This window comes from Mesocricetus auratus, unplaced genomic scaffold (genome assembly GCF_017639785.1).
Source record: "Mesocricetus auratus isolate SY011 unplaced genomic scaffold, BCM_Maur_2.0 Super-Scaffold_100676, whole genome shotgun sequence".
Taxonomy (NCBI): Eukaryota; Metazoa; Chordata; class Mammalia; order Rodentia; family Cricetidae; genus Mesocricetus; species Mesocricetus auratus.
The window spans coordinates 16,385,646-16,410,146 of NW_024429266.1; the positions used below are offsets into that span (position 1 = coordinate 16,385,646).

Here is a 24,501-nt window from a genome sequence, read left to right on the forward strand (position 1 = left end):
ACTTCCAAATGCTTTGTCTCTGCTCACTCTCTTGAATTCCCCTCATATTTCAATTCCCAGACACTCTTGAACTTTGCACACAGTGCCAGTTTGAGCCTGCACAGAATAATCAGTGTATTAAATTCCACTCCGACAGTGAGATTTCTCTAACACAATCTGCCCAACCTCAACTCTTTCCTTCAGAAACATTCTGCGTTTAAAAAGAAACTCGCAGCATGAACCTCCTAAGAAGCGACATGTAACAGACAGTACATGTGGTGCGGACCATGCAGCTCTGAACTAAGAGAGAATCTGTACTTTGTCTCTTCCGTGCCATGTGCATAATGTACATGTGGCCGAAACTGACATCAGACATGGAAAGTAAAACGCCTTGGGGGGAGGGGAATGTGAGGGTGCCGGGAAAGACAGAAAATATGTTGATAAAAACAGTAACTTCTGTTAATCTACATTTTCCAGTCACTGTCTTAATTAAGAATGTTAGGAAATATGTTGCAATTTAATTGCATTGTTTCAAGAAACTCCAAGGCTGACAAATTCCAGGCTGTGCGCACTTGGAAAGAAAAAGGGACCAGAGTGACAGTTTCTTCTAATTGGTGAATAACAATCAGAATTAGGCTTTTCACTGATAGCAGCCCCAATGAATCCCAAACTCAGAAGATGGTGTAAGAATAGAGCAATACTCAACATGTCATCAAGAAATGGGCTCTGGGAACAACGGAAGCGAGGTGTTTCAACTGCTTAAGAACACAATTCAAAACACAAACACTAGGTACATCCAGTGCTCACAACCATGGATGGCCCTTGCCATGAAATTGCAGAGAGACATCTTATCTTTGCAGAAAATCAGTGTTTATGAAAGAAGTTGGTAAGAATCTATGATTTTCAGATGACCCATTTAATGAAAATGTAGAAATGATGCTGGTTTGCAGACACATTCCCATCTCTAAATTGTCCCTTTCCCCTACTCCAGCGCAGTCACACAGACCTTGGTTCCACTTTTCTTTCTGAGAGAGGCTTGGTGTTGCTACAACAGACAAGGTACAAAGCATTGACCCTGCTCCATGTTCCTCTGAGAGAGGCTGTGCTCCGCACACATCATTGTTCAGCTTTTTCATTTATTTTTATTTTGATGATGTACATGTGTACATATGCCTATGATGTGTGTGTGCATGCACCCACGTCCCTGTGTCCATGTGGGGAGGCGGCACGCATGGAGGTCAGAAAACAAGTTTGTGGGCTTGGTTCTTACCATCTACCTTTGTCTTGGTTTGGGCATCAACTCAGGTCATCAGGCTTACACGGCAAGTGGTTTTATCTGCTGGACCATCTGCTCAGTCCAGTGACTCAGTTTTAACCTACAATTGCATCCTGTCCTTGGTCCCACTTGTGTGTGGGGGGCTTGTGCAGATGGGGTGACAGGAACAGCATCACTACTCAGTGTGGTCTGTTCCCACAGGGCTCAGCACCGGCTAGGAGCTAGCTCACCAGTCACTCTCACATGGTCGGGAGACTGTTCATTGGAAATCTGAAAAAGGATTATTTATTGAAAACTTGATGGCTGACTCTCAGGTCAGCCCACTGCTTCTTTGATGGTCCTCGGCTATTTTACCTCCCATTAAAGAACTTAGGACACACCTGAGCCCCAGAGTTAGCTACGGTCTCCAGAGGAGGTGGACCTACCTTTTCCAGCCATTCTAGATTTTGCTGTATGTGCAAGGGCCTCACACAGTAACAGAGCACAAAATGCTTGCATGCAGTGGCTATGGCTGCCAGCATCCCAGATCTCGCTTCTCAAACTTACGCACATTCTATCTTATATAGTAGCAAACTGAGTTCTCAAACGAGCCAATGAATGAATGGCAGGTATGACTTAACAGTCTAATGACTTCACTAGTAGAGACTGGGCTTAAAATTCTTTTAAGGTTACACTCAAGATCTTCATTAGTAGAAGGTTATACTCCCATGGGGTCACCATGAAGTTCACAGGTTAGTCTATCTCCTGGAATCAGGGTGGGAGACGCAGGCCAGTAGGACTTTGAGAGCCTCCTGCAGAAGGCAATTTCCAAGGCCCTGAGATGGTGGGGGGAGGGTAGAGGGAAGCACACAGAGGAGCCCTGGAACATGACTAATTAATTACCAAACTGGGGGCAGAGAGGAGAGTGCACAGGGGCCTAGAGCCCAGAGAACCCGGGCTTGTAATTAACAGTTGAAAAGTTCTAGTCAATTCTCAGAGTTCCAAGAACATTAAAAAGATACGTAATCCTGGGGGGAGCGAAGCAGCCCCCGCCCCGGGGCCAGTTGCCTCTCCAGCAGTGGCGAGGCTGCCCCCCCCCCCCCCGCGCTCAGCACCATTTGTTCCATTACACAATCTCCTGAAGCCATTTAGAGAGAGCTCAAACAACTGCCTGTACCAACGCGACACATGGCTTCCCATGCCGACTCTTTGCTAATCCAGACGCTCCAACCATCTTTCTTTAAGATGCCATATGGTTGGCAGAAGCCTGTAGCACTAACAGCACATCTGCTTGCGCCTTTCTCCTTCGCCCCATCCCCCAACAAAAGAGGGCCAGCAAGACAGCCCAGAGGAGGGCTCAGTGTGCCTGTCTGGCTGGAGGCTCCACTTCGGCACTCTGACACAACAAGGCTTTTAAGGGATGGCTAGGAATTACTTGGGACTCCACCGCTTTTAGCTGAGGGGCATGACAGGGTTTTTTTTTGGGGGGGGCGCTATTGACGATTTAAAAACAAGATTTGAAAAATAAAAGAGCCTCACTTTCCCAAAAGTTGATTATTGTAAAGCCACTTGGGAATGCTCTCCTGGGATTTTTGCAATGCTGTCTTCTACCAGAGAGCCTCCACCCGTGCCCGAGGAGTTCTTTTGGGTCAAGGCGGACAGACACACAGGGAGAGGAGCAGATACCCGAGCTGGCTTTGTTAGCTAGCAGAGCGGCTGTATGCTAATGAGGCCGCTCCACAGGGGGCCTCTGGTGTGATGAGCAGAGACTGGCTGACACTGTTGACATCCCGGCTCTCCTGGCCTGTGAGGCCATGGGCTGTCTCCTTGGAATCTGGCCCCCAGTGAGACAGTTTATTCAACTGTCTGGTGACTGAAACCTGGCTCTGGAACGTGGAACAGTTTGGGGCGGGGGTGGGGTTAGAAAATAGTCTATCAAATGCAGGGTCAGAGAGACATACGGGAAACTGACAGGTTTCTTCTGCCCAGGAAAATACTGTAGATCTATGAGCGACGAGGCCGTGATGACGGCTCCAGGAACAAAGCCCTGAAAAGCGGAAGCGAAGGGTACCGGAACTGCCTCTGTCTGGGGCTCCTGGCACTCAGCAGATGGGGATGTCCCACTGATGGTGCTGATCCCCACGCAAGGGGCAAGCTAAGGGTCTGACCTCCTTGTAAATTGCTTTGGACCTGGTGTTGGCTAACCACTAACAATTGCTCATGCTCGTGGGAATGTAGTTCAGGCAGAAAGGAAGTGAGTATCCTGCTGGGGCAGACAGAGAAAGAACAGTGAGAAGGAAGAGGCAGCTTTGGGGTGGAGTACATACCTTCTGAAGTATTTCTTTCCTGGCCCAGAGGCCACGACAGACAGATGAGGAGACATCTTAGAAGGAGGGAAGGGAAACAACATCAACAAAGAGCCTTTAGCAACCTTCTGAAGGGAATAAGACACCAGACTCAAAGGCCCACGGCAGGTCTCAGCAAGGGAGACTAGGTCTCATTATGCAGGTGAAGTTGCTACACAGATCCATCATCTCCAGGCTAGGGGCCAACACTGTGAGCCAATGAGCAATAAAGTTAGCTGGCTATCATCAGTATGCAGGCAGGGGGTATGGAATTGTAAATTCATTACTCTACAACATGAATGAAAATTCATGGAACTGAAATGTAAAAAACGCAAGGAATGACTTAAGCAGCACCGGGCACAGCTCAGTCAGCAGGACCAGCCACCTCGAGAGCAGGGTATTGTTGATGTGTCCCATCTTTGTGCTGCCTTTGTGCTGTAGGGCTGGGTGTTACAAAGACCTGTGGATTTAGTAAGCTGATGTTCAACTTTGTGAATGAATATAGCTTAGGTGCATTTCATCAAAATTATATGTCCTAATGTAAGATTCATGCAGTGGATATGATGCTACTCAAAGAAAATTACCAGCCTGAACTAGATGATGAGAACTAAGTTCTACCCACTACAACAGACACAGACTTATTAACACTTCAGGAGCCGGGCGGTGGTGGCCCACGCCTTTAATCCCAGCACTCGGGAGGCAGAGGCAGGCGGATCTCTGTGAGTTCGAGGTCAGGCTGGACCAACAGCCTCCAAAACAGAGAAACCCTGTCTCGTAAAAAACAAACAAACAAACAAAAAAACAACAACAACAAAAAAAACCACTTCAGGAATATAATCATGGAGATGTGGGTACATAGAAAGACACGTTTGCAGTTAAAACAGATCTCAATTGAAACATGCGTGGAAGCATGATCCTCAGCAAATCCTTAGAGGGATGTTTCTTGATTTACAATATAAACTAATGCTGCCCACCCCACCGGACTGTTAGGAGAATTAGAGACAGTACATGAAGTTCCTGGCACCTTGTGGTCCCTGAATAAGGGACTACAGTTACTGCAGTTGCCATTTTAATGGCCTGCTGTGGCACATACAAAGTTCTTTCTACACGCATTAAATCAGTCAACTGAAAACAGCTCTGCAGTGTAGGAGTGTCTCTTTATCTAATGAATGAGGCAAATGAAATTCAGTAACAAAGACAAGACCATAACCAGCATAAGATTTTTCTGTTTCTCTTTATTCTTCTTTTCTTTTCCCAACAGGGTCTGACTATGTTGCCCAGGTTGGTCCCAAGTTCCTGGGTTCAAGCAATCCTCCTGCTTCGGTGTCCCAACCAACCAGGACTGCAGCTGTGTGACACAGTGCTCAGTGAATACTGAAGCCTTCCCTATGTAAAACCAGCTTCAATGTGTGTGTGTGCGTGTGTGTGTGTGTGTGTGTTTTTATTTAAATTAGAAGCAAGCTTGTTTTACATGTTATTCCAGTTCCCTCTTCCTCCCCTCCTCCCCTGCCCCCCTATCCCATCCCCTTTCTACTCTCCAAGGAGAGGGTGAGGCCTTCCATGGGGGATCTTCAAAGTCTGTCACATCATTTGGAGCAGGGCCTAGACCCTCCCCCGTGTGTCTAGGTTGAGAGAGTGTCCCTCTATATGGAGTGGGCTCCCCCAGTCCTAGGAATAAATACTGATCCACAACCAGAGGCCCCATACCAGTTTCAGTCTTAACATTACATATCACCAATGCCACTATTTTAGGAGGCTAAGAGACACTGTCATTGTCTTGATTCCTACTGATGAATAAGCACGTGTCAAAGGTTGGCCTAGATCTATCTCTTAAGCCCACAATGCTGATAATGAATAAAACAAAGTGAAGATATGATAAAAAGGCAAATGTCTTGAAAAATCCTGGCTCTCGTGTCAACACACATTTGCTACATAAGCATTTGACAAGAAAATTCCTTAATACAAAACAACAACAACAAACCTCAAACCAAACCAAACCAAAGAAAAAACATCTTTACCAAATATCCATGTGTGCTACCTAATTCTAGAGAGTTCTAGGGTCAAGCACCCATGTTTGAATATATTCATTAGCATATGTGCTGGGTGCTGTTCACACCATAGTTAAGGATTAAGGCAGAATTCTTTATAAGTTAGCAGGACATGGCAAATGTACTTGAATGCATTACACATACAAGCACACACAAGCAAAGCTGCCATTACATATATGGAACCTGGTTTAATACTGCTTTAATTGTCAGAGGTTTCTTTCCATGAGCCTTTCACTAAAAATTATCTCTCCATAGAACGTTTCCAAAACGAAGTTATTTGCAAGGGATGCTGGAACGTTGGGAAGGTGATGATCAGGTGCTGACATGAAAAATGTAAAGAACAGTGAGATCTGGATTTATGGTGCACATATGTGCTCCACCAGACAGCACCCTCCAAATAAAGCCACTGCTCTTCTCTTCCAAGCTCGCCTCCTGCTTCCGATGGAAGGAGGCAGGAAGCTGTCTCAGGTGTGCGTTCTTGATCTTCCTCTGTCTGCTGTGTCTGTTGGCCACCCCTCTCTTTGTTTCCCCTCAAGGACTGTATCTTCCAGGGTCCAGATTACACTGTGGCTGTCAATCGAACTAAAAGTCAAATAGGGTTAAAACAAATATAAATGACTGCTAGCACCCATAACTCTGGGGTCTGCTGTCAGGTCCCTGGTGTCTACTCCAGGAATGCATGGGCCCTAGAGGCTCTGGGCAGAGATTCGCCGAAGCCTAGTGTTGTCTAAGCACACGGTGTATACTATGGGATTCAAGTTTAAAGGGTAAAATCCTGTAGGTATCTCTGGGGTGCTCTTGCAGACAACTTTATGAGGGGGCACCCCATGTCTCACGGTGGATAGCTGCACAGTGCCTGTCCAGTGAGGGTCTCACTCTGTTCTCAAAGGGGCAGGATGAACATGAGATGTGTGAGAGTGTGAGAGTTCTCTCCCTACCCAGCCTGTCTACTCTGGGTGTGACTCTGAGGAGTGAGTTCCTATGCTGCCTGTGTCCTTGGCTGTAGTCCTGACTTACAGGGTACTGTTTAGTGAGCACTTACTATAAGCCAGGCACTGAGTATTTCTGTGCCATGGTCATTCTTACAGATGAAGTGTAGGCTACACTGAATATCTTGTTACAAGTGATAGCATAGATGACTTTTTTTGTGTGTGAAAGACAGTGACTAGTCAGGAACTTGCACTGTAAGCCAGGCTGGCCGTGAACTCACAGAGACCCATCTGCCTCTGAATCCCAAGTGCTGGGACTAAAGGTGTGCACCAGCATGCCTTGCACTCTTCTCTATTCTTCCTCGGGAATCTGAGTCTGTAAATAGAGAAGTGGATGAGGCCAGTTCACAGCCATGGGGCTTGTGGCCTGCAGTGGCCTCTCTGTGCCTGCATTTCCTCAAAGTGACACAGAATTATACCACTTCCATCTCTCTCACAAGGCCAGTAGGAAGTAGATATTGAGAGACACCACACACCCCTTATCTTCAGCTTCATCCTAGCTCATGCGCTGCCCTCTTTTGGAGCTAACTGGACCACTAAATGGAACAATGATCGTTTGCTCCACCACATCAGGACGTGTCAAACAAGACCGGTCTTTTCTTCTGCAGACCCCTGGGGATCAGGCTGAGTGTCTGAACACTGAACAAAGACTGTTAACACAATACCACAACAGTAGATGAACACAACTCAAAGGATGGAAATGAGGGTAGCATTTTATATAAAAAGAAATGCTGCCTGTCTTCTTGAGACGGCACAAATTGTTAATGCAAACAAACAGCTGTTTGGAAAGAAAACATTATTTCTAAGACCCAGATGAAGCTCTATTTATTACATTTCAGAGACATTCAAATTATAGTGTCTGAAAACTATTCTACCCTGGATATCTGTGACACCTAAATTATCTGAAAATCGGAGAGGTTAAGCCAAAATTGAGGCATCACTATGAGCAAGACTTAGAGAGAATAAAAGTGCCTTTGTTTCCTCAGAGGCTCGGAAGGATAGATCTAGGGCTAGGACACCCCAGTCAGTGACAGAATGGTGAACCCAGTATTTATTCCAAGATAGTAACATATGCTATCTTCAAATCCTAAAATGCATCCTATCACTGGTCCCCATCTGAGTGTGTGCACTGCTTCTCTAGGCACTCCAGAGCACTAGGCCCCAGGTGTATGCTGGAAGTTCTGGTACATTCTTTGTGTTCATGGCTGCTATCCAGGCCTGAATCCAGCTCTACCATAGGAAGTGCTGGGCATGGCAGCCTCTGTGGCAGGCCTGGGCTGAAACCTGTCTCGACTCTCCTAGAAGAGCTGAGGGTCCACTCCTGCCTTTGCCAGCGACCAGGAAGTACCTGCCCATGTCCCAGTATTCCCACACGCTGGTCACACTTCAGCAGTATGCAGTGGTCAAGGAAATATAAAAGAAACCATACTTTACTGGGCCTAAGCAGAGTTCACCTGTCGGTTAATCGGCCAGATTTGCAGTTACCCCCTCCATCCAGGGCGCACTGAACTTGTATGCTTGTTTATTCAGTTCAACTCAGAGTAAATACATAGACTTCAGGTAGAAAAATCAACCACAGCACACCCAGAAACATGAACAAGTCCACAGTTGTCTGTCCCCACGAGCTCTTTTGATGTATTTTGTCACTATGGGTGACCTGCACCTGAATAGCCAGGAAGAACCCAGGGCAGTTACTCCCTTCTGTCAGGATGCCTGCCATTCTCCCTCCAATGGCTCACCCTCCTGCTCCACCTCACGCCACACACCTCACAGGGGGCCACACAGTCTGGTTAGTTAGTGCAGGCTTGAGATTTTCCTAATGAAAGGCGTTATGTAAATACACAGTATTATTTTGTCTTTATTCTAGCATTCCTGGTTTAAAACAGTTTGGTGTGTATAACTATGTCTAATAATGTGCACTTGATTTTCTTTAGTAACTCTTTGGTATTACAGCTTAAGCAAGTCAGACATGCTTACATGCATGCACAATATAATATTCAGTAGAATCTCAGACCATTTTTTACTGGTCTCTGTCACTTTCAAATCAAGTTTCTGCTAGATGAGTTCATTAAACATTAAAAACATTTGCTTGACTAAACAGAATTGCCAAGCTATGACCTGTGAATCTCAACAGAGGCAGGTGCAAAGGTCAAAGCCCACAGTGTTCCCAGGGCATGGGAACAAGAGTGTAAACACCTGTAAAAAATTAGCACAAATATGCCTAAGCTGATTAATAATTTTTAAAAAGTCCAAACGCTTTACCAATACTACCACGCGCACTAAACTTCAATTTATAAAAATAAATATCACCCTAAGGATTAAGGCCCAACTGGGTCCATGTTAGCTATTGGCAGCCATTTTTGTTCCACTTTATGAGTATCTTTTTGTTCAACCATATTAAGAGCTTTGGGTTGCTGGGCAGTGGTGGCGCACACCTTTAATTCCAGCACCCAGGAGGGAGAGGCAGGCGGATCTCTGTAAATTTGAGACCAGCCTGGTCTACAGAACTAGTTCCATGACAGCTATGGCTACACAGAGAAAACCTGTCTCAAAAGACAAAAAATAAGCAAAAAGAGCTTCAGGCCAAGAGCATCCACAGCATCTTCCACCTTTCTACAGAAGGTTCTCAATAAAGGGCTGTTTCCATCATCCACTCCAGTTACCTTTGACTCTCAGAGAAACACACATCACTCGTTTACCTGCCAATCTTTCCAAGGCACCCGGCGGAAAGGGAGTATGTGGGTGTATCCCTATTGATGAAAAGGTACCAGGAGATCAGAATTGGCAAAGTGTACTTCCGCATAAGTGGACACATCTTACCCTAAAGATGAGCGGATGATAATGGCTTTCAGGGAAACAATTAAAAAGGCATCAGATGGTGAGTTCAGGGACTAACATTGTCATAGATGACATTTTTTGTTAGGAATGTCATCTGTCCCTTCCAAAGAACACCCCTCCCCCCAAAAAATAACTGGATGAAAGAGGGTAATGTCTTGGTGCAGAAAAGGCCTTGGGGACTTTCCAGGAAAACAGTTTCCTTGGCAGCAGCTGGGAACCCAGCAGCACTATGATGCTGCTGACGCTGGATAAGTGCAAAACACAATACAGATGCTGATGTTTCCTGACTGACCCAAAGACAGGCACTTGAAGGCAACTGCAGGAAACACTCAGTGCATTCTATTTTCACTCCTTCACTTGGTCACCGAATCTCTTCTGCACTCCCTCCAGGTCTTCTCAGTAGAGTAGTGAGATATGGTAGCAGACAAGACTGGACTTCATTCCAAGGTGGTAGAACAGCTGTCAGCAGTATCCACACTGCTGGGAATCTGCAGAGAGGCATCCATCCCCATCCAAGTCCTCATCTCCAGAACCTGTATCAAAAGAGATTCTCTTTCCTGCCTGTCTCACGTCCATGTTACCTCACGCATCATTTACATGTTGAGGGATTTGGGGAGGCAAAGGTGATACACCAGAGACTGCTGGGCCCTTCCATGGTATGTGTTCCACCCCTACTTGATCATGATGCAGGGGTGAGGAGTAATAAAGAGAAGGCAGGGTGTAGCACAAATAATAAAAACCCAGAGACAAATATTGGGGTTCAAGCTGAAGATCAGAAAAGTAAAGAAGCCAGCCTTACCTCTACCAAGACTGAAAATGGAGATCCTGTCTTCCCTGTGACTGTTTCTCTTTTAGACTGATTCACTCTCATGTAGCCTGGGTGGCCTTGAACTCACAGAGATCCATCTACCTTTGTCTCCTGAGTCCTGTGATTAAAGGTGTGAGCCACCACTGCCCAGTTTCGCTAGCTAACTAGTGGGGCTGGCTTTGCATTCGGATCCCCAGTCAAGGTTTATTAAATCATAAACAATACATCAACATAGCGATGCAAAGCTAAACCTTGTGGTAAGGGATTATTTAATGGGATAAGTCTTCCTCAAAAAGAGGCCCTGCTTATATCAGATAGTGGTCTTACTCTTCAAAGAAATCACAGCTGTTTGGGGTCTCGAAAAGACAAAAGGAGAAATGTGTGTGATGATGAGGGACCCAGGTGGTGCCGAGGGGGGTCCTAGCTCTCAGAAGAGGAAGCCATGTAAGAAACCATTTCCATTGCCTACAAACTGTTTAGTGTTGCCAATTGAAAACAGCAATGCTGCATAGCTATATCCAGATGCGATGGTAACCCAGAAATAAGGGATGGGTGAATATTAAATTGACTGGGCCTTTGGTAACAAACATTTAAAGCTCCTTAAAGACTGCCAATCATGTCACCAACAGGTACAGAGAAGTGAGTCCTGAGAGCCATGATACAGAATTAAACCAAAGACTTTGGGAGCTGCCGGCCCCAGCCTTACCCAGAGGTCAGAGACAACCTTCAGAGACACCTGGGAAAGTCAGACTGACCCAGTGTACATTCCTTTTGATCAACCTTATATTTGACTGTATTTTAGTAAATTATCCATGTAGTTGTATTTTGACAGCTCTCTTTACAGCAGTAAAACAAAATGTGTGCATCGCAAATGGCAAAGATTCAAATTTCAGCTATGTTTATCCAAAATAGCACTGAACTGCTTCTGTACTTATGCTATACTGCCTACAGCTTCACGGAAGGGGAGACAGATGGGATGAATTTAGCAGGGAAACAGCTGTGGCTTGAAGAAGAGACTAGCAAAGTTCTGCTATCAGACTTCATTATGCATCAAGGTACCAGTGAAACATGGATTCGTGAGGCAGCCAAAAAAGTGTTTCTCATTTGACTCGTGATAATTACCTTTCCTCAACAGCTGACAATGTTCTAAGGAGCATTAAATAGGTATAATAATTAAGCAAAAATACCCAATAGGCAGTGCCTTGCTCAGGATGGAGGTTCCCTTCAGGAGAGCTGGGTAACTGGAGCTGAAGGGCCACAGGCACCGGCCACTGGAGAAATGGACAGGTCAATCCACACTGCTGATTGGAGTACGTGTAAATAGGACAGGAGTGGGGGACTCCCTAGGGATGCTGTACATGGACCTGGGTGACTGTAACACTACAATAGGCCTATCTGTCTTCACATGAACATGCCATCACTGATACTTTGCCCCACTGCTTGCAGCTACAATGCCTTCAGTTCACAGAATGGTAAACTTGCATTTTCATTTTTAGAACCATCCTCATCCATGTTAAATTCTCCAGTCAAATGGTCTTCAAGACTACCTGGCATCAGCTTTGGGAATACTGGAAATGTCCAGTTCTCATAATGTTGATGTCCATTTTGAGAGACACATGCAAGTGACAATACTAGCAGGCACCAGTTTCATTCTCCAAGGAGGCCCTCCCGGAAAATACACACACACACACACACACACACACACACACACACACACGCACGCACGCACGCACGCACGCACGCACGCATGCGCGCACTCACACACTCATCACTGTTGCAATCCTCCAACACATCCTCCTAGAAGACATTATGCTATTATAAATACTTGTATTTAGAATAAGAAACCTTACACTCTGTGTGTGTGTGTGTGTGTGTGTGTGTGTGTGTGTGTGTGTGTGTATAGGGGGCTGCTTGTTTATCAACAACCTTACAAAGAAGCTTTAATATCAGGTGATCCTCAAATAAGAAATATGTATACTAACATCTAATATACTGCTCTGCAAACAGACTCTTAAACATCTGACATATGCCACAGGGTTGAGCAATATCATGCTTTACCCAAACCAGTATCATTAATATTACCATGGTAACAGAAAAGAGAAAATCAGAGACAGTCTTTAAACAGAAGAAGAAACAAGATAAGATGAGCAGTAGACCAACGAAAAGTGATCTCAGTTAGGACAAATGTTTCCTAAAAGAGGGGCAAATAATGACAGCACTGTCATCCTCAAAAGTAGGTCCACTGGAAACTGCTGGGTTCCTAAATGGTGGGACATCTTACTTCCTCTAATAGCCTGTGGGTCCCACCTTGGCCTTTTGGCGAGACAGACAAGGCCAGCAGCCTCCAGCTGGCCTTGCAGCTCTCTCCCTCAGGGAGACCCTGGCTGTCCTTGTCCTGGCAGCAGAAGGAAGTACAGTCTCCTGGTAGCAGCACAGGCTTTGCATTTGCAGTGCTGTGAGCACCTGTGGCCACCTTCCCTTCCTCTCAGCCTCAGTTTCCTTACCTGTAGACTAGAGAGAGCTTGCAGGATGTGTGTAGAGCATAGTGATGTGACTGGAGTGGAAACTCAGTGACAGAGAGTGACAACTTTTGCTACAGGAAAGGAAGGCTTTCTTGGGTTATCCTCTCCTCCATTCCCTTGTTTAAATCATCTTTTTTTTCTCTCCAGTCTCCTACAATCTGCCTCAAATTCAAAGCAGCACAAGTATATCTGAATTTCAGTATCTTCATTTTTTCTTACACAACACACACTATTTAACCCCGATGGTTACTATAAGGTGTGTCAGGACATTTCTACTAGGTAGCATGATGCTTAATACAATTTTCAGTACCATCTCACTGTACAAATTAGAGAATAAAATGGCATAAGTTGGGAAAATCAAGAAGATAGTCAGTTTATTAATGATGGGGCCCAGAAGGGTAAGGCAGGATCTCAAAATTTGAGGTCAGCCTAGGGTATACAATGAGACCCTGTCAAACAAAGAAGGCCAGGAACCAAGGAATCTTGAATACAGAATGACAGTCACGGTGGGTGATCTAAGGTTGAGTTTCCCTGATAGCGAGGTCATGTGAACTTGGCCACCAGCAAGAATGCTCCTAACAAAAAATTGCTGGAAACTCCTAAGATCCAAGCTCGGATGAGTCCAGAAGGTGCCCGGAGAATCCTCCATCTATACTAAGACACCTGGTGATCATTTCTGACAGTTATCTCTGGCACTGAAACTACATTCTATTGTATTATTAGAAGAGAGATACAAACACACAGGACTGGTCTATCAGTGGTACAGTCAATACTGTCCCAGACACTTGGTGTTCTTGCTTCATAAACAGAAATAGCTATCCCTGACAACCACTTAGCATTCTGGTTGGAGGAGGACATGTCTACTTGGGGCTGCAGTTATGGGCGTACAAATAGAATCCTGTCAGCAAGAGTCAATTCTGAGTGAGTAGGGAGGAAAGCATGTACACCAAGGAGAAAAAAGACTTAGGTGCCACACCTCACCAGCAACACCAGCAACATTGTCACCACATCTTTGTGAGATGCTGCCAGACACCTGTTCAGAAACAAATGATTTAGCTGAAAAATTACCTGAAAGGCATGCTGCCAGTCAATACAAAGACTTGTGGGCCAAGTGAAGCAGACACATGCAGAACACGTTCGTTCTGTGGGTCTTCCACACGGTTCCTACAGTATGTTTTAAATGTCTGGCACTGGATGGCGGATTTAAAAAGAAAGGACAGTGATAATGATCACTGAAGAATGTAGACAGTGGAGTGAATTACATTTGGTTTATGTCACTTTTCATGGCTGAGATGACAGTGAGAATGTAGCTTCTTTCAAGTCCTCAAAATCAAGAGAATAGACACAGGCTCAATTGGGTATTTACAATATCTCTACATAAAACTATAAAGCAAGCAATCAACTAATTGTTAAAGAGGGGTAAATCTGCCCAGAGAACTAAAGGTCTATTTCTTACGCACATAGTGTCTGTGTGTGTCGCATGTGTGATAAACACCTATGCGTCCACACTGCTTTCCTTTTCCCAAGTTCATCCCTGTGTGTTTTGTGACAATCTGCTCTGCTAGAATTTACAATTGGAAGAAAACAGATTGGTTGCTTCCCCGCAACCAATGTACAAATGTACAAAGTGCCTTAAAACAAATACTCTTACAAGACAGTTGATGAGGGCATTGAACATCTATGAAAGACATAGCACCTACCCAAAGGTCTGCCAGGTGAACTCCAGCTCATTCAGCCCAACTCCCTAATACAAAGTTAAATATGATCAGAATACAAGGTAGAAGAAAAGCACAATTACAGAAAGAGAAAGACAAGAAGGCTGCCCTTAACGTCAAAAGGGAAAAAAATCAATTTTACCACCAGAAATTGACAAGCAAAACATCCACTTTCTTTTCATTTAATTATTACTTTAACAGTTGTGTGTGGGGGCACATGTGTGCACGTGTGTGTGGTAAAGAAGAGAGGACAGATCGTGGGAGTCGGTTCCAGGGAAGGAAGCAGGCACCTTCACCTTCTGAGCCATTTTGCTACCCCCACTCTTTCCTTATAAATGTGGAGAGTGACCTCCAGCCTGGGCTACCCCTCAGGAGTATTCATCTTTTTTTTTTTTTTGAGACAGGGTTTCTCTGTATTGCTTTAGAGGCTGTCCTGGGACTCACTCTGTAGACCAGGCTGGCCTTGAATTTACCAACATCCACCTGCCTTTGCCTCCCAAGTGCGGGATTAAAGGTATGGGCCACCACCTTCTGGCCTGGCTGCATCTTTTACACTGAGTACTTAACCAGCTTAATGAGTGACTTTAGGTCTTCTCCTTGTTCCAGGCCAGCCACAGAGCTAGCATGAACTTCTTTCTCTACTGCCCAGGATCAAGAATAAAAACAAGACCCAATCCCAGTGAGTGATGTTAACCTAGAGAAAGTCAAGGAGCTGGGGTTTCCACCACGACTGATGTGGCACACTTCTGCTTAATCTAACAGACAAAGAGTGGGAAGACTTGGGAAGCTAAGATGACACAAGCCAGGAAGAACTGGCCCAGATCTGCCTGCCCCACTAATCGTCACTCTGAAGTGCCATGGCTGACATGCAGAGACCTTTCCAACCCATGTGCTTGTTTCCTGGACAAACAGGAATGGCTGGCTTGTTGGGTAACATTAAATGGATTTTGCACTTAATATGTGGCAAATGCAAAGGGTTCTAACAAACTAATTCACATTTAAAAGCATTACAAGGAAACTTACGATTGCAAATTAGGTTGCTAAGTAAAGAAAGACCTCTTAACTAATCCATTTTGTAAATTTGGATCTAATCTATTGGGTTTGCTTAAAGTGAGATCTAGTGGCAACAGCTTGGCTTTCTATCAGCTGAAGTTGAGTCAGGCATTTTGAATTGGGGTTATTTATTAATCTTTGAAGTCTCTAGTCTCCCGCAGTAATCAATATAATCAAGACAACAAAAGCAAAGGCATCAAGTGTTTACAACTGACCACTTCTTCATGGCAAGGCAAATAAACCCTCACAATTTCCCAGGAATTCTAAAAAAGCTTTTGGAAGTGTCCATCCCTCCATTAGAAACTAGAAAGATCCCCTTCTTTCACAATTGCTGTAGGTCTCTTTGAAAATGTCCTAGATTTTTCATGTCTTGTGCATTATGCCTTTTTAATCCTATGTATTATATATAACTTTAAAATTAAAATAGTATTATGAGACAGGGTACTGTGACTCTTTAAGCAACCCATGCTGACATGAAGGCATTAAGCATGCAGGCTTCATACCTCACCTTCCTAAGGATCACAGCCATGTGACAGCACAGGTGGCACTGTCATAATGGCTCTATTTTCTTCATCAAGCACCTCACTCCTCACTGCTGAGAAGTTTTCTGTGGCCACCTAGCCAGTGGATATTACAGTTATTATATGTACTGAAATCTTGATTTGTTGAATAGCTAGTGTGCTGTGAGCTGCCACAGGCTCACTGTGCAAAAATCAGGGACAATGAAAGAATTCTTATCTAGAGTTTTCTAGGTAGACAGCAAGGGAGAAAAGGTCTTAGACTGCGTAGGTTCTCAGCATTCTGTCTCAGTTATTGGCTAATTTAACTTCTCTGAGTCTCAATTTGGTCTCTTGAAGGAAAATATTCTTATTATTTCTGAATGAGATAACTTGTTGCGTTTAACTGCACTCTAATTCACACTGGCTTTGAAAACGAACCTGACCTAACGGCCTGTGTCAATCACTACGGAGGATACTGGAGACATCAGCTTAGCCGAAGGGGAGGCTGATCCTCCTTAAGGGTTTCAGAGATTTCCAGCTGTGGTTGCTTCCCTCTGTTGCCATCATGCCTTCATATGACAGTGCCAGATGGCAGGCAGTAGGCAGTAAGGTAATCCACTCATCTCATGGAAGCAAAAGATAAGAAGAAGGGGCTTGCATCCCAATATCCTGGGAGGGCACCCCCCCAAATGCCCAATGCCAAGAGCCTCCCAATAAGGTTTTACACCTCCCATTAGCACTACAGGCCCGTGACCAAGCACAGAGGCCTTTGAGGACACAGCTTTATCCATGGGTATGACAGTACACACTGCTGTTCCTGGAACAGCCCGGCGTGAAGAAAGCATCAGTAGTGGACACGGCACTCCCCGCAGCTTCAGGATAAATAAGCATGGATTAGGCCTCTCTACTCAGCTGACTAGGCATGGGCAAGAAGTTCGTAATTCAGTCCCATGGTTCTGCTTGACTCCTGAGTCTCAGAACCATAGCTTCAAACAAAGACATCACTAATAATCCACACTGTGCAGTATACACGGTGACATCACTAATAACCTGCCTTGTGCAGTGTACACGGCGACAAGTTTCTGTTCTGTGTTTTAAAGGTCATTGGATATATAACAGCTAGATAGTTGAAGCAAAATACCATATTCATCAGTGAAATGGGGAACTTAGCATTCATCTGTTCTTATTTTAAATTTACCACAGTATGCAAATTAGAGGATTTAAAACAGCATCAGGCACAATCTCAGCTAGGTGCGAATGAAAAGCACAATCAGATCTAGTTTGTGACTGCTTCAAGTGTGAGCGTTTGCCAAGTGCAGAGGGGCTGAGGTTTTACTACTAATCTGAGCTCACGCAAAGCCAATAGAAAGATCCCAATTATTGTTAAATACCCAAAGCAGGAATTTGCTGCTAAACTGCCGCAGAGTATTGGTCTCAGGTTGGCTTTTGTGAACATCTTACTGTATGTACTGAAATCATCACAGGAATACCACACACAAAGCTGAACTTTAAATACACAGTGCCAGTCATAGAGCCCAAAGAAAACAAACTAAGTGCTGTTGGGATTAGAGACTGAATCACCTGGTTTGAAAAACCATTTTGGCCCCCCCCCCCCACAGCTGAATCTTTTTAGTCAGGAACAGCAGTTATTCTACCAACTTCACATTTCAAAACACGATTGATAGCAAAATGAGATAACCTGATCATCCTCACAGGATTTTCTTACACATCCTGAACATTCACACCATATAGAAATGTACAGAGGCGGGTTTGTGAATCACACCCTTGTGGATCTCAGTGGGCCAATATGTTACATTGAGACATCAGCCTACTATTTCAACAACACCCTGTCTGGTTTCCATGGAACAAACTACCTTCAAAACAAAATGAGCTACATTCCATGCAGCCAAGGGGAGAGCAAACTCCAGTGCTGCTGGCTTTACAAGCTGCACAGATCCTGCAGGCTTAGGTTAGGGCCTTGAGCCATCTGAGAACAGTATGTGTTTCTGTCTCTGAAAGGACCGAGGATACCACAGATTACAGCCTGGGAGCAAGGACACAGACACCCACTACAGTCAAATCAAACCCTGATGTGACATGAATTTGTGACCTCCAGTTTGACCTTGTTTTTGTTTTTCAAGATAGGATTTCTCTGTGAAACAATCCTGGTTGTCCTGAAACTCACTCTAGACCAGGCTGACCTTGAACTCACAGAGATCTTCCTGTTTCTACCTACCAAATGCTGGGATTAAAAGTGTGTGCCACCACTGCCCGGCTTTGAATTCTCAGTCTTAGAATTCTTTTGATTATCCCATTCCACATAGCAATATAATGATATTTAATCAAGCCTGAAAAGACGTACTAAAATAAGTGCTTTCTTGGCCTCATGGTACCCAATGAAAATGTACTCTGCTAGGCTGTGGGAAATCAGAACTGAGCAAGATAGAATTCTCACCATGAGGCATTTAGATTCCAGAAGAAAACCAATGAGTAGGGAGAGTGCATAGTACAGACACTCCACACAGCTTGAATGTCCTGGAGGCTGGGAAGAATTGGACCTAGAATTCAGCCAGACAAAATGGAGACACTCAAAAGAAAAAGCAAAATGAACCTGCTTGCTTCCCAGAAAAGAAATGATTATGTACTAAATTCTGTCTATGTTTTCTGAAGATAGAAAGCCCAACTACAATTCCGTTTAAGAATTCCACTATGGGGGTAGGGGAGGTACTGGACAGCTATGAGGAAAATATAGCAAGGAGGAAGGGTTTAAGAACCAGCTGAAATCGGGAGGAAAAAAAACCCACATAATTATGAAGCAACAACAGCGTTTGGGGTTAGGGTGAAATGTAAAAGGCCAAATATTAGACCATGGGCTCCAGTTCTGTTTCCCAGATAGCAACACCCGCACTGAGCATGCTCCTACTGTTTGTAGTTCCCTTTGCTAAGAAACACAAACTCAGCACAGAAAACTTAGGGATTATTGGAGAGTACAATGGGGGACAAGGAGCCAATAACTCCCTAACAACAGACAGATATATACTCTGTTCTGGCAGTGTGTGTGCACTCAGGTGTAGCAAAATAGACTTGTGTTAACTGGGCATCTGGAAGAAATAATTTGCCCATCTGAGAAGTGAGATTTCAAGTGACTGCAGAAAGTCACAGCTTGGTGGCAAAAATATTTAAACTTTGGGTTACAATACATGAGTAAGCCACAAAATTAATTTGGTAGGACATAACCAAGTCTAAAGAATAAAAGTAGAAAACCAATGATACAAAGTCCATGACGTAGTTCAGTATGGTTCATGTAAGGCTTCGATGCTAAACTTTCGCATTACTGGAGACCTGCACTAGAGTGCATGCAGGTGTGGTGCATTTGTGAGGTAAGAGGCGAAGGAGGGTTGGATTATTCTGAATTACAGAGTAAAGAGTGTGTTTCCCACGAATATGGGCACAAGGATAGACAGGCAGAAGGAATGTTTCAAGGGTGTGAACAGCTTGGGCAGAGCTGAGAACAGGGCACTAGCAGTGAGGTATCGGTGATGGTCTGAATAGGTATGGCCCCCAGAGACTCCTGTGTTTGCATGCTTGACTCATAGGGAGTGGCACTATTAGGAGCTGTGGCCTTGTTGAAGTGTCAATGTAGCGGCAGGCTTTGAGATATTAGAAACTCAAGTCAGTCCATTCCCTGCTGCCTACACATCAAGATGTAGAACTCTCAGTTCCCCCTCCAACACCATGTCTGCCTGTGTGCTGCCATGCTTCTTGCCATGATGCTAATGAACTGAACCTCTGAACTGAAGTCACTTACAATTAAATGTTTTTCATTGTAAGAGTTGCCATATCATGGTGTCTCTTCACAGCAATAGAAACCCTAAGACAGCATCCCTGTGCACAGGGCATGTGCTAGGCATACTTGATACTACGTGCAGTGTCTCCCCATAAACAAATGCTGCCAGCAGTACCTTTGTGCCTACCAAGGCTTTGGGAGAGCAAAGGGGACACTGAGTTTAATGTACAAACTAGCAGGAGGCTGAAATTCACATCTGTGAGAGTGAGGCTAGAGCATGAGGAACATGCTATTTTGGATACATAGATATGTCTGTTTACATGTTATGTGTGCATGCACACATACACACACCAGTTCCATCCTGTTTCCTATCCATATATCTTGAATATTTGGCAGTTAATGTCAATAAACACTCTTTGTTCACCAAGTAATTTTCTTGGCACCTTATGATTCCATTGGAGAGAATTTATATGATTAATCTCTTGATACTTGACCCTCCCCTCCCGGACAGGGCTGCTCTGTGTAGCCCTGCCCGTCCTGGAACTTGCTCTGTAGACCAGGGTGGCCTCAAACTCAGAGATTCACCTGCCTCTGCCTCTCAGGTACTGATAATTGACATTTTTATGAATGAACATTTTATTTAAAGAGTTTTAACATTCTTCTCATTACTAATAATCCTGGGGTCATAAGCAGTACAAGAGGCCGAAGCAAAGGCTGGTTCTTGTCCCAGGGCATGTCCTCTGTAAGTACCTAGCACCAAGGACAGCTCCTAGGGACAAAGAGGAAGTCCCTGGCAGTGTGATGGAGGAGGGGCACATCCAGGCAAAGTCAAGATGAAAAGCAGAGGTTAGACAATGTCTTCTAGACATGACAGGGAAGCTGCACCCATGGTACTGCAACAGTGTGGTCTCAGATAGAATGATTACGTCAGTCAACATGACACAGGGAGAGGGGAAAATCTCACAAGGTCCTAGATGAAGAGCTATATTCATTCAATGGTTGCTGAGAGAGGGAGGAACTCCTTTATCAATTACCCATCCTAAGTAGTCAGAACTAACTAAGCCTCATACATAAGAGCAACACTAGCCAAGTGTGGTGGCACACACCTTTAACCTCAGCACTTGGGAGGCAGAAGTAGGCAGATCTCTTTGAGATTGAAGCCAGCCTGGTCTACAGAGTCAGTTCCAGGACAGCCAGGGGCTATATAGAGACCAGTATAAAAAAACAAAATGAACATAGCAAACTAAATGGGCTTTGTGGATTTTATGTACACCCATCATGTATGTGAAACAATATGTATGTGTTTTATGTTTATGCATGTATGTGCAATGTGCATTCACGTGTAATAATAATAATTACAGAAGAAGAGGTCATGAATTTGAAGGAATGTAGGGAGAAATTGGAAAGTAAAAGAGAGATGGAAACAATGGAAATACATTATGCATATATGAAAGTCTCAAAAATGAGATAAAAAGGATGTAAGTTTGGATAAATCAGAAGACATATTTCTTCTGATCCTTTAATCCCAGCACTCGGGAGGCAAAGGCAGGCGGATCTCTGTGAGTTTGAGGCCAGCCTGGTCTACAAAGTGAGTTCCAGGACAGCCTCCAGAGCCACAGAGAAACCTTGTCTCGAAAAACAAACAAACAAACAAAAAAAAGAAGACATATTTCTTCTGATAAAATACTTCATATTCGGTTCTTGAGATTAATTTTTTTATAAAAACTATAAATCTGTTTTGGTCATATAAACAAGATTATATGGTCAGTATAGTGGTGCACACCTTTAATCTCAGCATGAGGGAAGCAGAGACAGACAGATCTCTGTGAGTTCAAGGCCAGCCCAGTCTACATAGTGAGTTACAGAATAGTTATAGATGCACAGTAAGACCCTGCCTCAAAATATAAACATACATAAATATATAATATGTAAATTATATGTAATATATTTGCAAATATAAATATGTATATATGAAAATAAAACATAAACTTACTGAAGAAAAATCTAAACTCAATGAGGCCATGACCCACAATGGCCACCGCTTCTAAGCTTTCCCGTTTCCTTTCTTCTCTTTAGTCAGAGTCAGATGGAGCACAGGATGGCCTAGGATTTGCTGCTTGCAGGGTTGCTCCTCCTGAATCCCCCCCCCCACCTCTTCTACCACTTTTTAGAGCATTCTGCAAGCTCATTTCCTGGCATCTAAGAAATCACTAGAAATTAGACCAGATAAAGACGTATCACTTAACTCTCCCTTTTCCCTCTCCCTCACCCCCCATGGGCTATCAGACGATTTTACTTCCCAGGCTTGTCTCCAATCCTTCCACTTCCTCTTCCTAGTCTGATGCCAGGCAATGGTCACTTCCTGTACAGCTTCCCTCCAGGATTTCTAAAGGCCATCTTCACGCTGCTGCCTGGGTGAGCTATCAAGCAGACCTCTGCTTTCAGGCCTCATTTCCAATCCTTCATTGGCTCCCCATTTCTGCAGGATAAAGCCCAGGTCCCTGCCATGGGTCAGGGCAACCTGCTTCCTAATTCTCTCACCCTATTCTCACCTGTTTACACTTCTCCTCTATGGGATAGCAACTCATTTTAAAGATTTATTTTTATTCACATACATATGAATATCTGCCTGTGTGTGTGTGAGCATCCAGTCTCCTGGAGCTGGAGTTACAGGTGGGTTGTGAGTCACCTGACATGGGTGATGGGAACAGGACTCAGGTCCTCTGGAAGAGCAGCAAGTACTTCTAGTGGTTGAGGCATCCATGCTCTCCTCCAGAGAAGTCTTCTTCTCTGTCTGCATGTGCTGGGCTGTTGCATGTCCTCTAAGATCAAATCCTGGTGTCCCTTTCTCCAAGGTGCTCCCCAGTGACTCCCAGTCAGGAACGCATCTCTGCAGCACACAGGTGCAGACTCGAAGCAGGGGCCAGTGGGGCAGAGAAATGTGTTGCAACCCTTCTCATTCAGAACTAGAGGCGCCCTGGAACTCACTGGCCATCGAATCCATAATCTATATCCCCAATGCTTGAAGAGTTATCATATGTGATAACATTTTCATCTAAGGTCTGCTTTGGCTTGGTTTTTGTTTCGGACTCGCCAAACTGTAGCTAAAATAGGTTAGGAAAAGTCAACAAAGCCAGGTGGAGTCAAGGCCTGAAGGCCTGATAAAAAGAACTGAGGAAAGTAGTTGACTTGGGATAATCCTACCCATTGTCTATGAACCTTCAACTAAAACAATGCCACCTTCCAGTGAACTATCATCTGCATCAATACAGTTCTACACTCTAGGAGTTTGGAGATGGTAACAGATGGTTCACCCTGGAGACGACAATCTAAGGAGGAGAGGACACGGAAGACCACAGACCAACTGCCTTGATTATAAAAATGAGATGTTTACTCCACGAATGAGAGCATAACTGGCCTCTTTGAGTTGGGCACATTGGCTTCCAGTGAGAGCACCCTTTTGCTAGCCTTACCCCTACCCAATGTTGAAAAATCTTACTTTGACAAAATTCTTGAGTAAAATGTCTGGAGACCAAGCCCAAACACATTTTCAAGTCTTTAGATGAGGTTTTTTTGTTCTCTGCATTGAACTGGGAGAACTCCAAGCCGGAAGTAGCTGAAGGGACTGCAAGAGATGCCCACTTGAAGTCACTCTAGGTAAAAAGCCGCAGTGTCCATGACCCTGTTATCCAGCTGGGCCCAGTAGGAGACAGCCGTGCCTAGATGCACAGGGGAGTTATTCAAATGAGAAGTATTGATTAAAACATTGACACTGCTAATACCACTGCAACAGAGAGCACTTTCAGACATAGCCACAGAAATGACTTTAAAGACAAGAGACACGGAAATATGTGTGTTTGGTTAGACTAGGAATTGGGAATCTCTTCCAAGAGCCACTCTTTAAAGGCTGCTCTACATGGTCAGGGAAAGAAGACAAGTTTCCAATCCTCAGTTGTCTGTTGTTCTTTCATATAGAAATCACTAGCACTATATATTAAAAAAACCTCCCATTTTAGTTGATTTAAAAAATATCTGTCATAACTTGTACCTCAACAGTCATGTTTTAGTATATCAGGTCACTAGAGGAAAGCAAAAGCTTGAAACTCTTTCCAAATGACTGGCATAAGATTGTTAAAGCCAGAGTCATTTATGTAACTGCTAACAACCTTAGCAAGTAGCTCCATTAAACACAACCTACAAAACCTTCCAAAATAGGGGCCAACTATAAACACAATGAGTTGCTAAATGGCCTAAGTGGACAGCAGGAGCCATTTATGCTCTAATGAGATCAAGTCACATCCACTAGTTGTAGCTAATACTCAGTGAGTGCCCACGGGTGCTCCTCATTCCACAGACAAACTTTGGGTTTATATTTCTTAATGACAGCAATTAGAGATGCATGGACTGGGGAAGTTTCCCAAATGTGAGGTTATCATTAAAACCTTTCAACAAATGTCACACAGACATAACACGTTTCATATTTTTCTCACTTTTGCTTTCCCATAATTTGAGGAAAACTATAAAAGATCATTTGTAGACACATGTAGACATCAGAGGCCAACCCTGAGAATCATTTTCAGGAGCTGTCCATCTTATATTTGATACAGTCTCTCATTGGGACCTAGGTCTTAATTCGGCTAGGCTGGTTAACCAGCAAGCACC

At 44.2% G+C, this 24,501-nt stretch overlaps 1 protein-coding gene across 7 annotated transcripts in view; it reads right to left on the reverse strand.

The window, feature by feature from the left end:
• Nucleotides 1–24,501, reverse strand: part of Sdccag8 (SHH signaling and ciliogenesis regulator SDCCAG8) — a 196,834-nt gene that overhangs the window by 20,496 nt on the left and 151,837 nt on the right. Inside the window, exon 17 of one of the 7 annotated variants that reach the window (XM_040738915.1) lies at nucleotides 23,213–23,558. The exons of the other annotated variants lie outside the window; for them this stretch is intronic. Within the exon in view, the coding sequence (XP_040594849.1) occupies nucleotides 23,525–23,558 (34 nt within the window). The 3' untranslated portion in view covers nucleotides 23,213–23,524. Of the gene's footprint in view, nucleotides 1–23,212; nucleotides 23,559–24,501 lie in introns of those variants that run through there. 7 annotated transcript variants of the gene reach the window in all.